Source organism: Poecilia mexicana, unplaced genomic scaffold, assembly GCF_051168715.1.
Source record: "Poecilia mexicana isolate PSO_F unplaced genomic scaffold, ASM5116871v1 scaffold_12, whole genome shotgun sequence".
In the NCBI taxonomy this organism is placed as follows: Eukaryota; Metazoa; Chordata; class Actinopteri; order Cyprinodontiformes; family Poeciliidae; genus Poecilia; species Poecilia mexicana.
The window spans coordinates 23398239-23414840 of NW_028263381.1; the positions used below are offsets into that span (position 1 = coordinate 23398239).

The 16602-nt window shown below is 40.4% G+C and overlaps 1 protein-coding gene and 1 long non-coding RNA gene across 2 annotated transcripts; both read left to right on the forward strand.

The window, feature by feature from the left end:
- Window positions 1-304: 304 nt before the first annotated feature.
- Window positions 305-4386, forward strand: LOC148156163 (NLR family CARD domain-containing protein 3-like). The gene is made up of 3 exons (XM_088011112.1): window positions 305-456; window positions 617-2777; window positions 3219-4386. The coding sequence occupies exons 2-3, from the start codon at window positions 1267-1269 to the stop codon at window positions 3394-3396; spliced, it is 1689 nt and encodes a 562-aa protein (XP_087867238.1). The 5' UTR covers window positions 305-456; window positions 617-1266; the 3' UTR covers window positions 3397-4386.
- Window positions 4387-12739: 8353 nt separating this feature from the next.
- On the forward strand, window positions 12740-15177 carry LOC148156164 (uncharacterized). The gene is made up of 2 exons (XR_015764911.1): window positions 12740-14061; window positions 14209-15177. It is a non-coding gene; the product is annotated as an uncharacterized LOC148156164 (long non-coding RNA).
- Window positions 15178-16602: the final 1425 nt, after the last annotated feature.

A 16602-nucleotide genomic window follows, 5' to 3' on the forward strand; every position in this document is an offset into this window, starting at 1 on the left:
TCCATGTCCACATCACCTCAGATCCAGTCATCAGAACCTGATGGATGTCCCACACTGTCCTGAAGACCTGTGTGGACAGAGCCTTCACTTCCACTGTCCCCAAGCTCTGGGACTCTGTCTCCACCAGCATCAGATCTGCTGACAGTGTGGACAGTTTGAAGTCCAAGTTCAGCACCAACTTTTTAAAATGTCTACTGGTGATTCTGGTGTTACTGGTCTTCATCCTTGTAGTTCATCTTCCTCTTTCTAACTTCTTTGTATTGTGTTCATGTGCTGCTCTGTTTTCTGCTTTAATGTGACACTCTTAGTTATTTTATTAGTAAATATGGCTGGATGAATATTTCCTGCCTTCCTGATTGTTCCTGGTTCCTCCACAGAGTGGACCAGCAGAGCTCAGAGGTTCCCAGTGGTCCGTCTGCCCAGCAGCATCAAACACAGCTGGACTCCATATTTATGGTCTGTACATGAACAACAACTACTTTTCCATGGTTCTGTTCACAGTCGTCTCCAAGCTGCACTTTGTAGACCAGAGGACTGTCAGTCTGTCCAACATCCATCTGGTGTTTGGCTCCATGATTTCAGTCTGATGTTTCCTTCATCTATTATTCTGTTCCAGCTGCTGGAGGAAAACATTGTCACTTTTGTGAAGAACGAGCTGAAGAAGATCCACAAGGTTCTGAGTCCAGATTACCCAGAATGCTCAGAGAATCAGAGAGAGGATGATGAGATGTTGAGAGGTGATGATGAAGAGCAGAGGAGGAGCAGCAGAGAGGCAGTGATGAAGATCACACTGAACTTCCTGAGGAGGATGAAGCAGGAGGAGCTGGCTGACCGTCTGCAGAGCAGTAAGAGGATTTCTACAAAGATTTGACCTGATGGATAAATGACACATTTACTGATGTCTGAAGAAACGGAATCACATTTATTTAAATCATCTTCAGAAGGTATTTTTGTTTCATCCCTGGTTTTACTTTTTGTGTTATTTTAGAACGTCTTGCTGCAGTTTGTCATCAACTTAAATCTGGCCTGAAGAAGAAGTTCCAGTCTGTGTTTGAGGGGATTGCTAAAGCAGGAAGTCCAACCCTTCTGAACCAGATCTACACAGAGCTCTACATCACAGAGGGAGGGACTGGAGAGGTCAATGATGAACATGAGGTCAGACAGATTGAAACAGCATCCAGGAAACCACACAGACCAGAAACAACAATCAGACAAGAAGACATCTTTAAAGTCCCACCTGGAAGAGATCAACCAATCAGAACAGTGATGACAAAGGGAGTGGCTGGCATTGGGAAAACAGTCTTAACACAGAAGTTCACTCTGGACTGGGCTGAAGACAAAGCCCACCAGAACATCCACTTCATATTTCCATTCACCTTCAGAGAGCTGAATGTCCTGAGAGAGAAAAAGTTCAGCTTGGTGGAACTTGTTCATCACTTCTTTACTGAAACCAAAGGAATCTGCAGCTTTGAACACTTCCAGGTTCTGTTCATCTTTGATGGCTTGGATGAGAGTCGACTTCCTCTGGACTTCCACAACAAGGAGATCCTGACTGATGCTACAGAGTCCAGCTCAGTGGATGTTCTGCTGACAAACCTCATCAGGGGGAAACTGCTTCCCTCTGCTCTTCTCTGGATAACCACACGACCTGCAGCAGCCAATCAGATCCCTCCTCAGTGTGTTGGCATGGTGACGGAGGTCAGAGGGTTCAATGACCCCCAGAAGGAGGAGTACTTCAGGAAGAGATTCAGAGACGAGCAGCAGGCCAGCAGGATCATCTCCCACATCAAGACGTCACGAAGCCTCCACATCATGTGCCACATCCCAGTCTTCTGCTGGATCACTGCTACAGTTCTGGAGGATATGTTGGAGACCAGAGAGGGAGGAGAGCTGCCCAGAACCCTGACTGAGATGTACATCCACTTCCTGGTGGTTCAGACCAAAGTGAAGAAGGTCAAGTATGATGGAGGAGCTGAAACAGATCCACACTGGAGTCGGAAGAGCAGAAAGATGATCAAGTCTCTGGGAAAACTGGCTTTTGATCAGCTGCAGAAAGGAAACCTGATCTTCTATGGATCAGACCTGACAGAGTGTGGCATCGATATCAGAGCAGCCTCTGTGTACTCAGGAGTGTTCACACAGATCTTTAGAGAGGAGAGAGGGCTGTACCAGGACAAGGTGTTCTGCTTCGTCCATCTGAGTGTTCAGGAGTTTCTGGCTGCTCTTCATGTTTATCGGAAATTCATAAACTCTGGAGTCAACCTGATGGAAGAAACACAAACATCTAAGGAATCTTCATTATTTAATAAACCTAAACTAAAGTCTCTCCATCAGAGAGCTGTTGACCAGGCCTTACAGAGTCCAAATGGACACCTGGACTTGTTCCTCCGTTTCCTCCTGGGACTTTCACTGCAGACCAATCAGAGACTCCTACAAGGTCTGCTGACACAGACAGGAAGTAGCTCACAGACCAATCAGGAAACAGTTCAGTACATCAAGGAGAAGATCAGTGAGAATGTGTCTGCAGAGAAAAGCATCAATCTGTTCCACTGTCTGAATGAACTGAATGATCGTTCTCTAGTGGAGGAGATCCAACAGTCTCTGAGTTCAGGAAGTCTCTCCACAGATAAACTGTCTCCTGCTCAGTGGTCAGCTCTGGTCTTCATCTTAGTGTCATCAGGAAAAGATCTGGATGTGTTTGACCTGAAGAAATACTCTGCTTCAGAGGAGGCTCTTCTGAGGCTGCTGCCAGTGGTTAAAGCCTCCAACAAAGCTCTGTAAGGACACACATTGTTACTGCAGGTATTTTTTTAAAGAAATCTGATAGTGATTAGGTAAATATTGGGTCATGCTTCATAAGTTTGTTTACTGTTTCATTGTCTCCTCAATGTTAGCCACTAGCAGATGAGTAAAAGAGAGACCGGCTCTCATAGGTGACTATTCTTAATGCTACATGTTCAAAGAGCAGAAATTATTTTTTCTGTTGAAGCTGAATTGGATTAATGCTGTTCATTATGGAAATTAAGGAAATTAATGTTTCTCTTGCCAGCCTCCTTACTGACTGCTGTATCTCAGTCTTTTAAGGCTGGAGGCCCAACTAAAAAATAAACCAGTTCTCTATAGTTGTATCATAAAGATGTGAAAAAAGAATATTGTTGTGTGGAACAAAAAGCATAAATTTTGAAGAATTATTTAATATTTCCTCCCTGTCTCCTCAGACTGAGTGGCTGTAACCTCTCAGACAGAAGCTGTGAAGCTCTGTCCTCAGTTCTCAGCTCCCAGTCCTCCAGTCTCAGAGAACTGGACCTGAGTAACAACAACCTGCAGGATTCAGGAGTGAAGCTTCTCTCTGCTGGACTGAAGAGTCCAAACTGCAACCTGGAGACTCTCAGGTAAAATGTGACCAATCCTGGTGAAACCAGATTTCTGTCCTTTACCTGCTTTCAAAGATGATGTAATTATTATTTGATATAATAATTGATGTCTGACTGTGACATGGTTAACCTGCTAAATCTCAACACATAATAATGGATCATTTTCATTTCCTCCAGGCTGAAAGAATCATAAAGAAAGTTATTAAGAAAAGTGGAGGTCAGGCTTCCACTGATAGTGTAACTCTGGATTATTGACCGATTGCTGCATCCTAGTTGATCAGAGCAGCAGGGGGCCAAATATAGCTCCATGTGGAACCAAGAGGTTGGAGAGAGAAAATCAGTTTAAACTGTTTCCTATCAGAGTTCAGTTTGTCTCTCTGTCTTCACATCCTGGGCTGGGCGGGGCTTCCACTGATTGGTCTACTGAGAAAATACCAGGAGCTGATTGGCTGATGGACAGGAAGTTAGACTGTTCAGATAAATGACATTAACAGATTTTATTGGCATTGAAGAGATTTGGCTGAGAGCAAATGTAGATTCTAGAATAAGTGGAAATGTTTCAGTAACAGGAAGAGCAACATGTTAAAATAATCATCTATATTCAGAGAAACAAGTAGAGGAATTTATCTAGAATATAAATAATACAAAGTCAGAACCTTCTAGAAATTCACTGTTATACAGACCACAAGAGATCTTTAAGCTAAACAGTCATTAATATCTACAATAACCCTTTGAAGAATTTGAATTCAAATGAGTTACAAGAAGATTTTATTTCCTTTTGTGGTCAATAAGCTGTTTTTAATTATAATTTAAGTATAGCAGTAGAAATAATAATTTAATTTAAAGAAGAGATAACTATTATGAACATCAGAATCAGTGTGAGCCCCACAGCCCTGAATCCGACGGCCAACTGCTGCTTATTTCTTCGTTCTCTCTGTTATTTTACCCAGACTGCCAGAACCACTTTGTGTCCAGACTTGGGTTTAATAAAACCTCTTTGTTAAAAACATCATCTGGTCTGGACTTTGTGTTTTCTGTGTGATGACATGAGGATGGTAACATATTGGTGGTCCATCCTGTTCCAATAACATGTTTAAAACATATTTGGTTCAATGTTGTGATATTTATGAATGCAGTTTTAATTGTGGTGATTTCTGAAAGTGTTTCCATGTGTTTAGTGACCTTTAGTGTCAGGTTGGTGTTTTCACAACTCTTTAAATACGGGGTTAAATTTCCCAGTAACACTTTATTTGTGTGCATCAGACTGACATGACATTGTCATAAACGTGACATAGCAGCTGTTATGAACATGATGGAGTCTTCATGAATGTTTACAACTGTTGGCATGAAGAGTCATTTGGTAAATAATGACACATCTAATGCAAAGTTGACATTTTAATGGACTTTTAATACAAGTTTTAATGCAACTTTGGATTAAATGTGTCACTATTTACCGAATGACACTTTATGACAAAGTCGTAAACATTCATGAAGACTCCTTCATCTTCATGACAGAAGATATTTTTGACAGTTTCATGTCAATCTTATGCACAAATAAAATGTTAATTTTTCTGTATTTAATGCAGAGGTTCCCGAACTGTGGGGCGCGCCCCCTAGTGGGGGCGCCGTGTCATTGCAGGGGGGCGCGGGAAGCCGTCTGAATGAAAAAAACAAAACAAAACATGAACACTGTATGCGCTGGGTTTTTACCTTAGAATGGCCAACTCTCTGTTATTCCTATGTCAGTTTGATACAGTAGAGGCTTCCACACTTCCCATATTTGTGTCCTCTGTCACTTTTATCAGCAGTTAAAACTGTTTAATCCGTTGTTAACATGTTGTAACCTGTTTTTCCGAGCCGCCTTTAAACGCAACATGAGCGCTACGACGCTCGCGCTGGGTTTCCACCTGTGAAGGAGACCTGCTGCTGCTGGGCGGAGCTACGTAGGTTTGTGTTAGAATCACGGCAGCAAACCAGCAAAACGCAAAGAACTTTTCACAGTTTTTCCCTCCAAACTAACCGACTGAGTTGAGTAAAGCTGCTGGATGCAGCTAATGTTAGCTAAAAGATGACTAGCTAATGTTAGCTAAAAGATGACTAGCTAATATCAATACAGAACCTTAAGCTTAACAAGGACCTTGTAGGCTACCGATGTTGGTGTCTATTTTCAGCTACATTCATTTTGCCCCTAAAAATGTCGATGCCCCCCGTCACACGCGTCGTTTCAACCAGACAGTCATTTGTAATCCATAGGGGGGGCAGAAAATGTTTGGAAACCACTGATTTAATGTTTGGCTACTGTTTGTTTTTGGATTGATTTAGGAGCAAATTTGTTTCTATTTTTTCCCCACATTTCTTTTGTCGTAATTTTTTTTTATCAAAACAAAAGGCAACATAACTAAATATAAAACAGTCCCTTAAATCAGTAAAACAGGAACATTGTTGACCTGATAGAAAAAGACATTCATTCTGATGAATAGTTTAATACCAGATTTTCCTCCCTGTCTCCTCAGACTGAGTGACTGTAACCTCTCAAAGAGAAGCTGTGAAGCTCTGTCCTCAGTTCTCAGCTCCCAGTCCTCCAGTCTCAGAGAACTGGACCTGAGTAACAACAACCTGCAGGATTCAGGAGTGAAGCTTCTCTCTGCTGGACTGAAGAGTCCAAACTGCAACCTGGAGACTCTCAGGTAAAATGTGACCAATCCTGGTGAAACCAGATTTCTGTCCTTTACCTGCTTTCAAAGATGATGTCATTATTATTTGATATAATAATTGATGTCTGACTGTGACATGGTTAACCTGCTAAATCTCAACACATAATAATGGATCATTTTCATTTCCTCCAGGCTGAAAGAATCATAAAGAAAGTTATTAAGAAAAGTGGAGGTCAGGCTTCCACTGATAGTGTAACTCTGGATTATTGACCGATTGCTGCATCCTAGTTGATCAGAGCAGCAGGGGGCCAAATATAGCTCCATGTGGAACCAAGAGGTTGGAGAGAGAAAATCAGTTTAAACTGTTTCCTATCAGAGTTCAGTTTGTCTCTCTGTCTTCACATCATGGGCTGGGCGGGGCTTCCACTGATTGGTCTACTGAGAAAATACCAGGAGCTGATTGGCTGATGGACAGGAAGTTAGACTGTTCAGATAAATGACATTAACAGATTTTATTGGCATTGAAGAGATTTGGCTGAGAGCAAATGTAGATTCTAGAATAAGTGGAAATGTTTCAGTAACAGGAAGAGGATGAGCAACATGTTAAAATAATCATCTATATTCAGAGAAACTAGTAGAGGAATTTATCTAGAATATAAATAATACAAAGTCAGAACCTTCTAGAAATTCACTGTTATACAGACCACAAGAGATCTTTAAGCTAAACAGTCATTAATATCTACAATAACCCTTTGAAGAATTTGAATTAAAATGAGTTACAAGAAGATTTTATTTCCTTTTGTGATCAATAAGCTGTTTTTAATGATAATTTAAGTATAGCAGTAGAAATAATAATTTAAGTTAAAGAAGAGATAACTATTATGAACATCAGAATCAGTGTGAGCCCCACAGCCCTGAATCCGACGGCCAACTGCTGCTTATTTCTTCGTTCTCTCTGTTATTTTACCCAGACTGCCAGAACCACTTTGTGTCCAGACTTGGGTTTAATAAAACCTCTTTGTTAAAAACATCATCTGGTCTGGACTTTGTGTTTTCTGTGTGATGACATGAGGATGGTAACATATTGGTGGTCCATCCTGTTCCAATAACATGTTTAAAACATATTTGGTTCAATGTTGTGATATTTATGAATGCAGTTTTAATGGTGGTGATTTCTGAAAGTGTTTCCATGTGTTTAGTGACCTTTAGTGTCAGGTTGGTGTTTTCACAACTCTTTAAATACGGGGTTAAATTTCCCAGTAACACTTTATTTGTGTGCATCAGATATTTGTGTGCATAAACGTGACATAGCAGCTGTTATGAACATGATGGAGTCTTCATGAATGTTTACAACTGTTGGCATGAAGAGTCATTTGGTAAATAATGACACATCTAATGCAAAGTTGACATTTTAATGGACTTTTAATACAAGTTTTAATGCAACTTTGGATTAAATGTGTCACTATTTACCGAATGACACTTTATGACAAAGTCGTAAACATTCATGAAGACTCCTTCATCTTCATGACAGAAGATATTTTTGACAGTTTCATGTCAATCTTATGCACAAATAAAATGTTAATTTTTCTGTATTTAATGCAGAGGTTCCCGAACTGTGGGGCGCGCCCCCTAGTGGGGGCGCCGTGTCATTGCAGGGGGGCGCGGGAAGCCGTCTGAATGAAAAAAACAAAACAAAACATGAACACTGTATGCGCTGGGTTTTTACCTTAGAATGGCCAACTCTCTGTTATTCCTATGTCAGTTTGATACAGTAGAGGCTTCCACACTTCCCATATTTGTGTCCTCTGTCACTTTTATCAGCAGTTAAAACTGTTTAATCCGTTGTTAACATGTTGTAACCTGTTTTTCCGAGCCGCCTTTAAACGCAACATGAGCGCTACGACGCTCGCGCTGGGTTTCCACCTGTGAAGGAGACCTGCTGCTGCTGGGCGGAGCTACGTAGGTTTGTGTTAGAATCACGGCAGCAAACCAGCAAAACGCAAAGAACTTTTCACAGTTTTTCCCTCCAAACTAACCGAATGAGTTGAGTAAAGCTGCTGGATGCAGGTAATGTTAGCTAAAAGATGACTAGCAGGTAATGTTAGCTAAAAGATGACTAGCAGGTAATGTTAGCTAAAAGATGACTAGCTAATATCAATACAGAACCTTAAGCTTAACAAGGACCTTGTAGGCTACCGATGTTGGTGTCTATTTTCAGCTACGATCATTTTGCCCCTAAAAATGTCGATGCCCCCCATCACACGCGTCGTTTCAACCAGACAGTCATTTGTAAACCATAGGGGGCGCAGAAAATGTTTGGAAACCTCTGATTTAATGTTTGGCTACTATTTGTTTTTGGATTGATTTAGGAGCAAATTTGTTTCTATTTTTTCCCACATTACTTTTGTCATAATTTTTCTCACAACAAAAGGCAAAACAATTAAATATAAAACAGCCCCTTAAATCAGTGAAACATGAATATTGTTGACTGGATAGAAAAAGACATTCATTCTGATGAATAGTTTAATACCATATTTTCCTCCCTGTCTCCTCAGACTGAGTGGCTGTAACCTCTCAGACAGAAGCTGTGAAGCTCTGTCCTCAGTTCTCAGCTCCCAGTCCTCCAGTCTCAGAGAACTGGACCTGAGTAACAACAACCTGCAGGATTCAGGAGTGAAGCTTCTCTCTGCGGGACTGAAGAGTCCAAACTGCAACCTGGAGACTCTCAGGTAAAATGTGACCAATCCTGGTGAAACCAGATTTCTGTCCTTTACCTGCTTTCAAAGATGATGTAATTATTATTTGATATAATAATTGATGTCTGACTGTGACATGGTTAACCTGCTAAATCTCAACACATAATAATGGATCATTTTCATTTCCTCCAGGCTGAAAGAATCATAAAGAAAGTTATTAAGAAAAGTGGAGGTCAGGCTTCCACTGATAGTGTAACTCTGGATTATTGACCGATTGCTGCATCCTAGTTGATCAGAGCAGCAGGGGGCCAAATATAGCTCCATGTGGAACCAAGAGGTTGGAGAGAGAAAATCAGTTTAAACTGTTTCCTATCAGACTTCAGTTTGTCTCTCTGTCTTCACATCATGGGCTGGGCGGGGCTTCCACTGATTGGTCTACTGAGAAAATACCAGGAGCTGATTGGCTGATGGACAGGAAGTTAGACTGTTCAGATAAATGACATTAACAGATATTATTGGCATTGAAGAGATTTGGCTGAGAGCAAATGTAGATTCTAGAATAAGTGGAAATGTTTCAGTAACAGGAAGAGGATGAGCAACATGTTAAAATAATCAACTATATTCAGAGAAACAAGTAGAGGAATTTATCTAGAATATAAATAATACAAAGTCAGAACCTTCTAGAAATTCACTGTTATACAGACCAAAGTGATCTTTAAGCTAAACAGTCATTAATATCTACAATAACCCTTTGAAGAATTTGAATTAAAATGAGTTACAAGAAGATTTTATTTCCTTTTGTGGTCAATAAGCTGTTTTTAATGATAATTTAAGTATAGCAGTAGAAAGAATAATAATTAAAGTTAAAGAGGAGATAACTATTATGAACATCAGAATCAGTGTGAGCCCCACAGCCCTGAATCCGACGGCCAACTGCTGCTTATTTCTTCGTTCTCTCTGTTATTTTACCCAGACTGCCAGAACCACTTTGTGTCCAGACTTGGGTTTAATAAAACCTCTTTGTTAAAAACATCATCTGGTCTGGACTTTGTGTTTTCTGTGTGATGACATGAGGATGGTAACATATTGGTGGTCCATCCTGTTCCAATAACATGTTTAAAACATATTTGGTTCAATGTTGTGATATTTATGAATGCAGTTTTAATGGTGGTGATTTCTGAAAGTGTTTCCATGTGTTTAGTGACCTTTAGTGTCAGGTTGGTGTTTTCACAACTCTTTAAATACGGGGTTAAATTTCCCAGTAACACTTTATTTGTGTGCATCAGACTGACATGACATTGTCATAAACGTGACATAGCAGCTGTTATGAACATGATGGAGTCTTCATGAATGTTTACAACTGTTGGCATGAAGAGTCATTTGGTAAATAATGACACATCTAATGCAAAGTTGACATTTTAATGGACTTTTAATACAAGTTTAAATGCAACTTTGGATTAAATGTGTCATTATTTACCGAATGACACTTTATGACAAAGTCGTAAACATTCATGAAGACTCCTTCATCTTCATGACAGAAGATATTTTTGACAGTTTCATGTCAATCTTATGCACAAATAAAATGTTAATTTTTCTGTATTTAATGCAGAGGTTCCCGAACTGTGGGGCGCGCCCCCTAGGGGGGGCGCCGTGTCATTGCAGGGGGGGCGCGGGAAGCCGTCTGAATGAAAAAAACAAAACAAAACATGAACACTGTATGCGCTGGGTTTTTACCTTAGAATGGCCAACTCTCTGTTATTCCTATGTCAGTTTGATACAGTAGAGGCTTCCACACTTCCCGTATTTGTGTCCTCTCACTTTTATCAGCAGTTAAAACTGTTTAATCCGTTGTTAACATGTTGGAACCTGTTTTTCCGAGCCGCCTTTAAACGCAACATGAGCGCTACGACGCTCGCGCTGGGTTTCCACCTGTGAAGGAGACCTGCTGCTGCTGGGCGGAGCTACGTAGGTTTGTGTTAGAATCACGGCAGCAAACCAGCAAAACGCAAAGAACTTTTCACAGTTTTTCCCTCCAAACTAACCGACTGAGTTGAGTAAAGCTGTTGGATGCAGGTAATGTTAGCTAAAAGATGACTAGCTAACATCAATACAGAACCTTAAGCTTAACAAGGACCTTGTAGGCTACCGATGTTGGTGTCTATTTTCAGCTACATTCATTTTGACCCTAAAAATGTCGATGCCCCCCGTCACACGTGTCGTTTCAACCAGACAGTCATTTGTAATCCATAGGGGGGGCAGAAAATGTTTGGAAACCACTGATTTAATGTTTGGCTACTGTTTGTTTTTGGATTGATTTAGGAGCAAATTTGTTTCTATTTTTTCCTACATTTCTTTTGTCGTAATTTTTTTTTCACAACAAAAGGCAACATAAATAAATATAAAACAGTCCCTTAAATCAGTAAAACAGGAACATTGTTGACCTGATAGAATAAGACATTCATCCTGATGAATAGTTTAATACCAAATTTTCCTCCCTGTCTCCTCAGACTGAGTGGCTGTAACCTCTCAGAGAGAAGCTGTGAAGCTCTGTCCTCAGTTCTCTGCTCCCAGTCCTCCAGTCTCAGAGAACTGGACCTGAGTAACAACAACCTGCAGGATTCAGGAGTGAAGCTTCTCTCTGCTGGACTGAAGAGTCCAAACTGCAACCTGGAGACTCTCAGGTAAAATGTAACCAATCCTGGTGATTTCTATCCACCAGCTGCTAGCAGAGATTGACTAAAGTATCTGACCTCCATCCAAATGATGGGAATCAGGTGTTCCAGTAACTTCCATGGCCACAGGTTTAGGAAAGTAGCACCAAGGCATGTAGACTGTTTTTACAAACATTTGTGAAATAATGTTTTGCTCTCAGGAACTCAGTGGATTCCAGCCTGGAACTGTGATAGGATGAGCAACAAGTGGCTTCCTGTCACTAACAAGTTTCTACACATAAACGTTGCTGGTTTTCTTTCCCTCCATGCTGACAGAACCAACAACAGAGGTGTTTAGAAAGGCAGTGGTCAGACTTCACTGATAGTGTAACTCTGGATACTTGACAGATTGCTGCGTCCTCGGCGCACAAATGAGCTTTATTGCAGATCCTTCCTCTCAGCAGTTGTTAGACTTTCTAACCAGAACTGCTCCCAATAGGGCTGCACCGATTGCAGTTTTCTGGCTGATTACAGATTACAGATCTTTTAAAAAGCCTAACTTACCGATTTTGGCTGATACCATGTTTTTGTCTGAAATGTTGCTCCATATATCAAGAAAGTTACTGAATTGGCAGCAATGGGGCGACTATTGTTAACTGTAAATGTGCAGACATGAGCTGGTCGGCCGGTTTGTCAGTCAAACTTTTCTCACAGGAGAAAAGAAAAGCACAGTGGTTGATTTTTAGACTTTTGCTGAGGTTGATAACATCGGTGGATAAGATCAGCTTCACATGTAAAAATCGGCCGATTACTGATCTCGTAAAATTAAGGAAATCAGCACCGATAAATCGGTGCAGCCCTAGCTCCCACCAAACTCATTAATTATATACATTCTGGTTGTTACCTGGTGTCTTTTTACATTTCTTTTAAATAGTCTATTGCTGTTTAACATACAAATATACACATCTTATAGATGGTTATAAATTGTCCTACTCAGCTGCACATTTCTTTGAAACTGATGCGGTTTTTATTAAATGTACAGCATTATTATTATTCCTCTGTTGTAAATGTGTCATTACTCTACAGTCTCCTATTATTTATTTTTACCTTTTCTTGAATATCTGATTCTTCCATTTAAACTTGTTGCTGGCAAACCTGAACTCCCTGCTGTGGATCAATGAAGGATGTTTCTATTCTGATCAGTTCTACATGTGACAAATGTTGATTTTTATTACACACAGAACTACATGAGAGTGTTTTTACTATTTCATCTGATTGACAGGTTAATTTATTGACTTTTTCCTCTCCTATAAATGACCAGTTCAGACCTTGGTCTCTACCTCAATGTTGTCATCATGTGATGAATTGTGTGTCTGCAGCTTATCAGGCTGTTTGGTCTCAGAGGAAGGCTGTGCTTCTCTGGCCTCAGCTCTGACCTTTAACCCCTCCCATCTGAAAGAGTTGGACCTGAGCTACAATCATCCAGGAGACTCAGGAGTGAAGCTGCTGTCGGCTGGACTGAAGGATCCAGACTGGAGACTGGAAGCTCTCAGGTATGGAGGAACCTGCTGCAGGAGCAGAGAAGGTCTGATAGAGGAGGAAGAGGAGAAATGTCTTTAGTCTGATGGGAAACATTTAGTTTGAAGAGAAATATTTAGTTTGATCATTAAATATTTAGACGCCTCATCTGGAGGCAGAGATCATTACCCAGTTTTCTGGAATATTCTCCTGACTAAGAACGGCTCACAAGGAAAATGAAAGAGTGGGATGGATTTAATAGAGTTTAATAGGGACTCTGACTAAATGAATAAAAGTGAAGTTCAGTTAGATTTCCATGATGATCTACTGATGACAGAAAGGACTTTAAAACAATATTTGATGGAGCTCCAGACCAATCAGCCCCAAGGAGCAAAGATGAGAAGAAAAGTAACTCCATGTTGGTCAGATGGATGTTTAAAAGTTCAGAGAGAGAAATAAAGATTTTGAACTAAACTCACAAGTGTGTATAGCGCCACCTGGTGGTGCTGGTTGGTAGAGGAAGTGCTGAAAGGTTGGAGGTGTTTGTCAGAGGTGTGTGATGATGGAAGCCTCTCCCTGGTTTGTGAGTCTGAGCTCAGAGATCAAATGTTTGGTTCTTGTTGAACTCTTTGTTGAATGTGATGCAGCTTCTCCTTTTTAATGTTTGTATTTCTGGATATTCCAGTGAGGCCACAGCAGGTTTTCAGCAGCAGGTTGTTTAGTGTTTCATTCCTTCATCTGTGTGTGGGAGTGTGGATGGAGCAGGTATCCAGGTGTTGATCAGAGTTTAGATTGATTGGATTTTAATGCTGATTATTAAATCAGGTTGAGCTTCCAGAAATGTTTCCTTAGTTTCCTGATGTCCTTTTAGGCTTCAGTGAGTTTCTTCAGGTTGTTACTGAGGGATTTCCTTTCTCCTCTCTGTTGGAGCTTTTCCTGTGTTTGGAGAAATGAGTTGTGCTGCAGCAGCACCAACTGTCCTTCCTACATCCACTGCACTTTGCAATCCAGATGTTGGACTGTTCCTGTCTCAGTGGAGGACAATGTGTGTCTGAGAGACATGTAATGTCCATGTTTGCTGCTGAAAGAGACTGATGGTCTGACCCCCCTCCTCCTTTCAGGGTGGAGCCTGCTGGACGCCCATTCTTGACACCAGGTGTGAGGAAGTGTAAGTGTGTTTTTCATCTGATTCATGACAACAAAGCAGCTCACCTTCAACAATCTTCAAACTGTCACATCACTCATTCAGGATCATCATCAAAGATCAATAAATGATCAATAACTGCAGCTGGATTGTGTTTGTTCTCTCCATCAGATTCCTGTCAACTCACCATCGACACAAACACAGTGAGCAGAAAACTCAAACTGTCTGAAGACAACAGGAAGGTGACATTGGAGGAGGAGCTTCAGTCATATCCTGATCATCCAGACAGATTTGATCTTCCTCAGCTGCTGTGTAGAACTGGTCTGACTGGTCGCTGTTACTGGGAGGTCGAGTGGAGAGGAGATGTTTTTATATCAGTGAGTTACAGAAGAATCAGGAGGAAAGGAGACAGTGGAGACTGTTTGTTTGGATATAATAATCATTCCTGGAGTCTGATCTGCTCTGATGTTCATGGTTACTCTGTCAGGCACAACAACATAGAAACTCGTCTCTCCTCCTCCTCCGTCTCTAACAGAGTATCAGTGTATGTGGACTGTCCTGCTGGCATTCTGTCCTTCTACAGAGTCTCCTCTGACTCACTGATCCTCCTCCACACCTTCAACACCACATTCACTGAACCTCTGATTCCTGGATTTGGGTTCTGGTGGTCCAGTCCTGGTTCTTCAGTGTCTCTTTGCTGATTTGAGTCTAAAGATTTTCCTCCTGTCAGAGAAACTCTCTCACTGTTGAACAGATAGTTCATCTCTACAATCTATTTCTTGGTGAAACTTTTCTGATTGAGTCCTTGGAAACTTTTTCTTCTTCCAGTCCTTTAAAGATGGAAGCTGGGATTATTCCAGGATTATTCCAGGATTATTCCAGGATCCTCATGTTTTCCTGTTTGTTTCCAGTCAAAGCTTCACACTGAATATCAACATGTTGTTTCTCTTATTTTTTTCCTCTCATTCATCAGATTTCATTGAAATGTTGATCAGTTTTTCTCTCTGAACATTTTCTGTTTCTGGCGGCTCCTATTTTTCTAAACTCGTCAGATTTGAATATTAAATCTTCCTTTTGTTTATTTGCTGCAGTTTTTCTTCATGTGTTTTAGAGAAATAAAAACATTTTTCTTCTTCTGCATTTGGTTCATTTGCTGCTCATTCTGTTCTTTTCCTGTTCAAATTTAAATATTTGCATTATAAACATAATAAATGTGGAGAATTAGTAGTTTGACTGAACAAATTCAGGCATTTATAGCTGCAGTGTGTAACTTTTATTAAAAATATATTTTTTACATATTTGTGAAAAATGTTACCTGTCATGACTGTATGGCATCAGACAGATGAAATGTGAACAGATCAAACTCCTCCATGAGCTGCTATTGAGGTTTGAAGAAATACACCAGGTTGGTGTAGCGCATTAGCATTAGCTCCTGTTAAGTGCTATGTTATTGTAGTGCTTTAGCATTAGATTAAGATAAATGCCTTAGTGTAGCGTTTTAGTGTTAGCTACTGCTAAATACCATGTTTGTGCAGCATGTTAGCATTTGTTTCTGCTAAATATAATAAGTACTATGTTGGTATTGTGCTGTAGCATTAGCTAGTGGTAAATACCATGTCGGTGTAGCACTTTACAGCTAACCAGCGATAAATACTGAATTGGTGTAGCGCGTTGGCATTAGTTGCTAATATATACTATGTTGATATAGTATGCTAGCGTTAGCTAGTGATGAATACCAGTTTGATGTAGGGCATTAGTGTTAGGTCGTAATAAATACTGAGTTTGTGTAGCACTTTGGCATTAGTTGCTAATAAGTACTATGTTGTTATTGTCCTGTAGCGTTAGCTAGTGTTAAATAACAGTTTGATGTAGGGCATTAGCATTAGCTAGTGATAAATACTGAGTTTGTGTAGCACTTTGGCATTAGTTGCTAATAAGTAGTATGTTTTTCTTGTGCACTAGCATTAGCTAGTGGTAAATACCATGTTGGTGTAGCGCTTTACAGCTACCTACTGATAAATACTGAATTGGTGTAGCGCTTTGTCATGGGTTGCTAATATGTGCTATGTTGGTATTGTGCACTGGCGTTAGCTAGTGGACAATACCAGTTTGGTGTAGGGCACTAGAGTTAGCTAGTGATAAATACTGAGTTGGTGTAGCGCTTTGGCCTTAGTTGCTAATATGTGCTATGTTGGTATTGTGCACTGGCGTTAGCTAGTGGACAATACCAGTTTGGTGGAGGGCATTAGATTTAGCGAGTGATATATACTGAGTTGTTGTAATGCTTTGGCATTAGTTGCTAACAAGTGCTATTATGACACTGTGCGCTTATTAGCTAGTGGTAAATACCAGTGTGGTGTAGGGTATTAGCGTTAGCTAGTGATAAATACTGAGTTTGCGTAGCACTTTGGCATTAGTTCCTAATAATTACTATGTTTTTCTTGTGCTGCAGCATTAGGTAGTCATGAATGCCATATTGTTGTAGCGCTTCACAGCTAGCTACTGACAAATACTAAATTGGTCTAGTGCTTCGGGATTAATTGCTAATATGTGCTATGTTGGAGT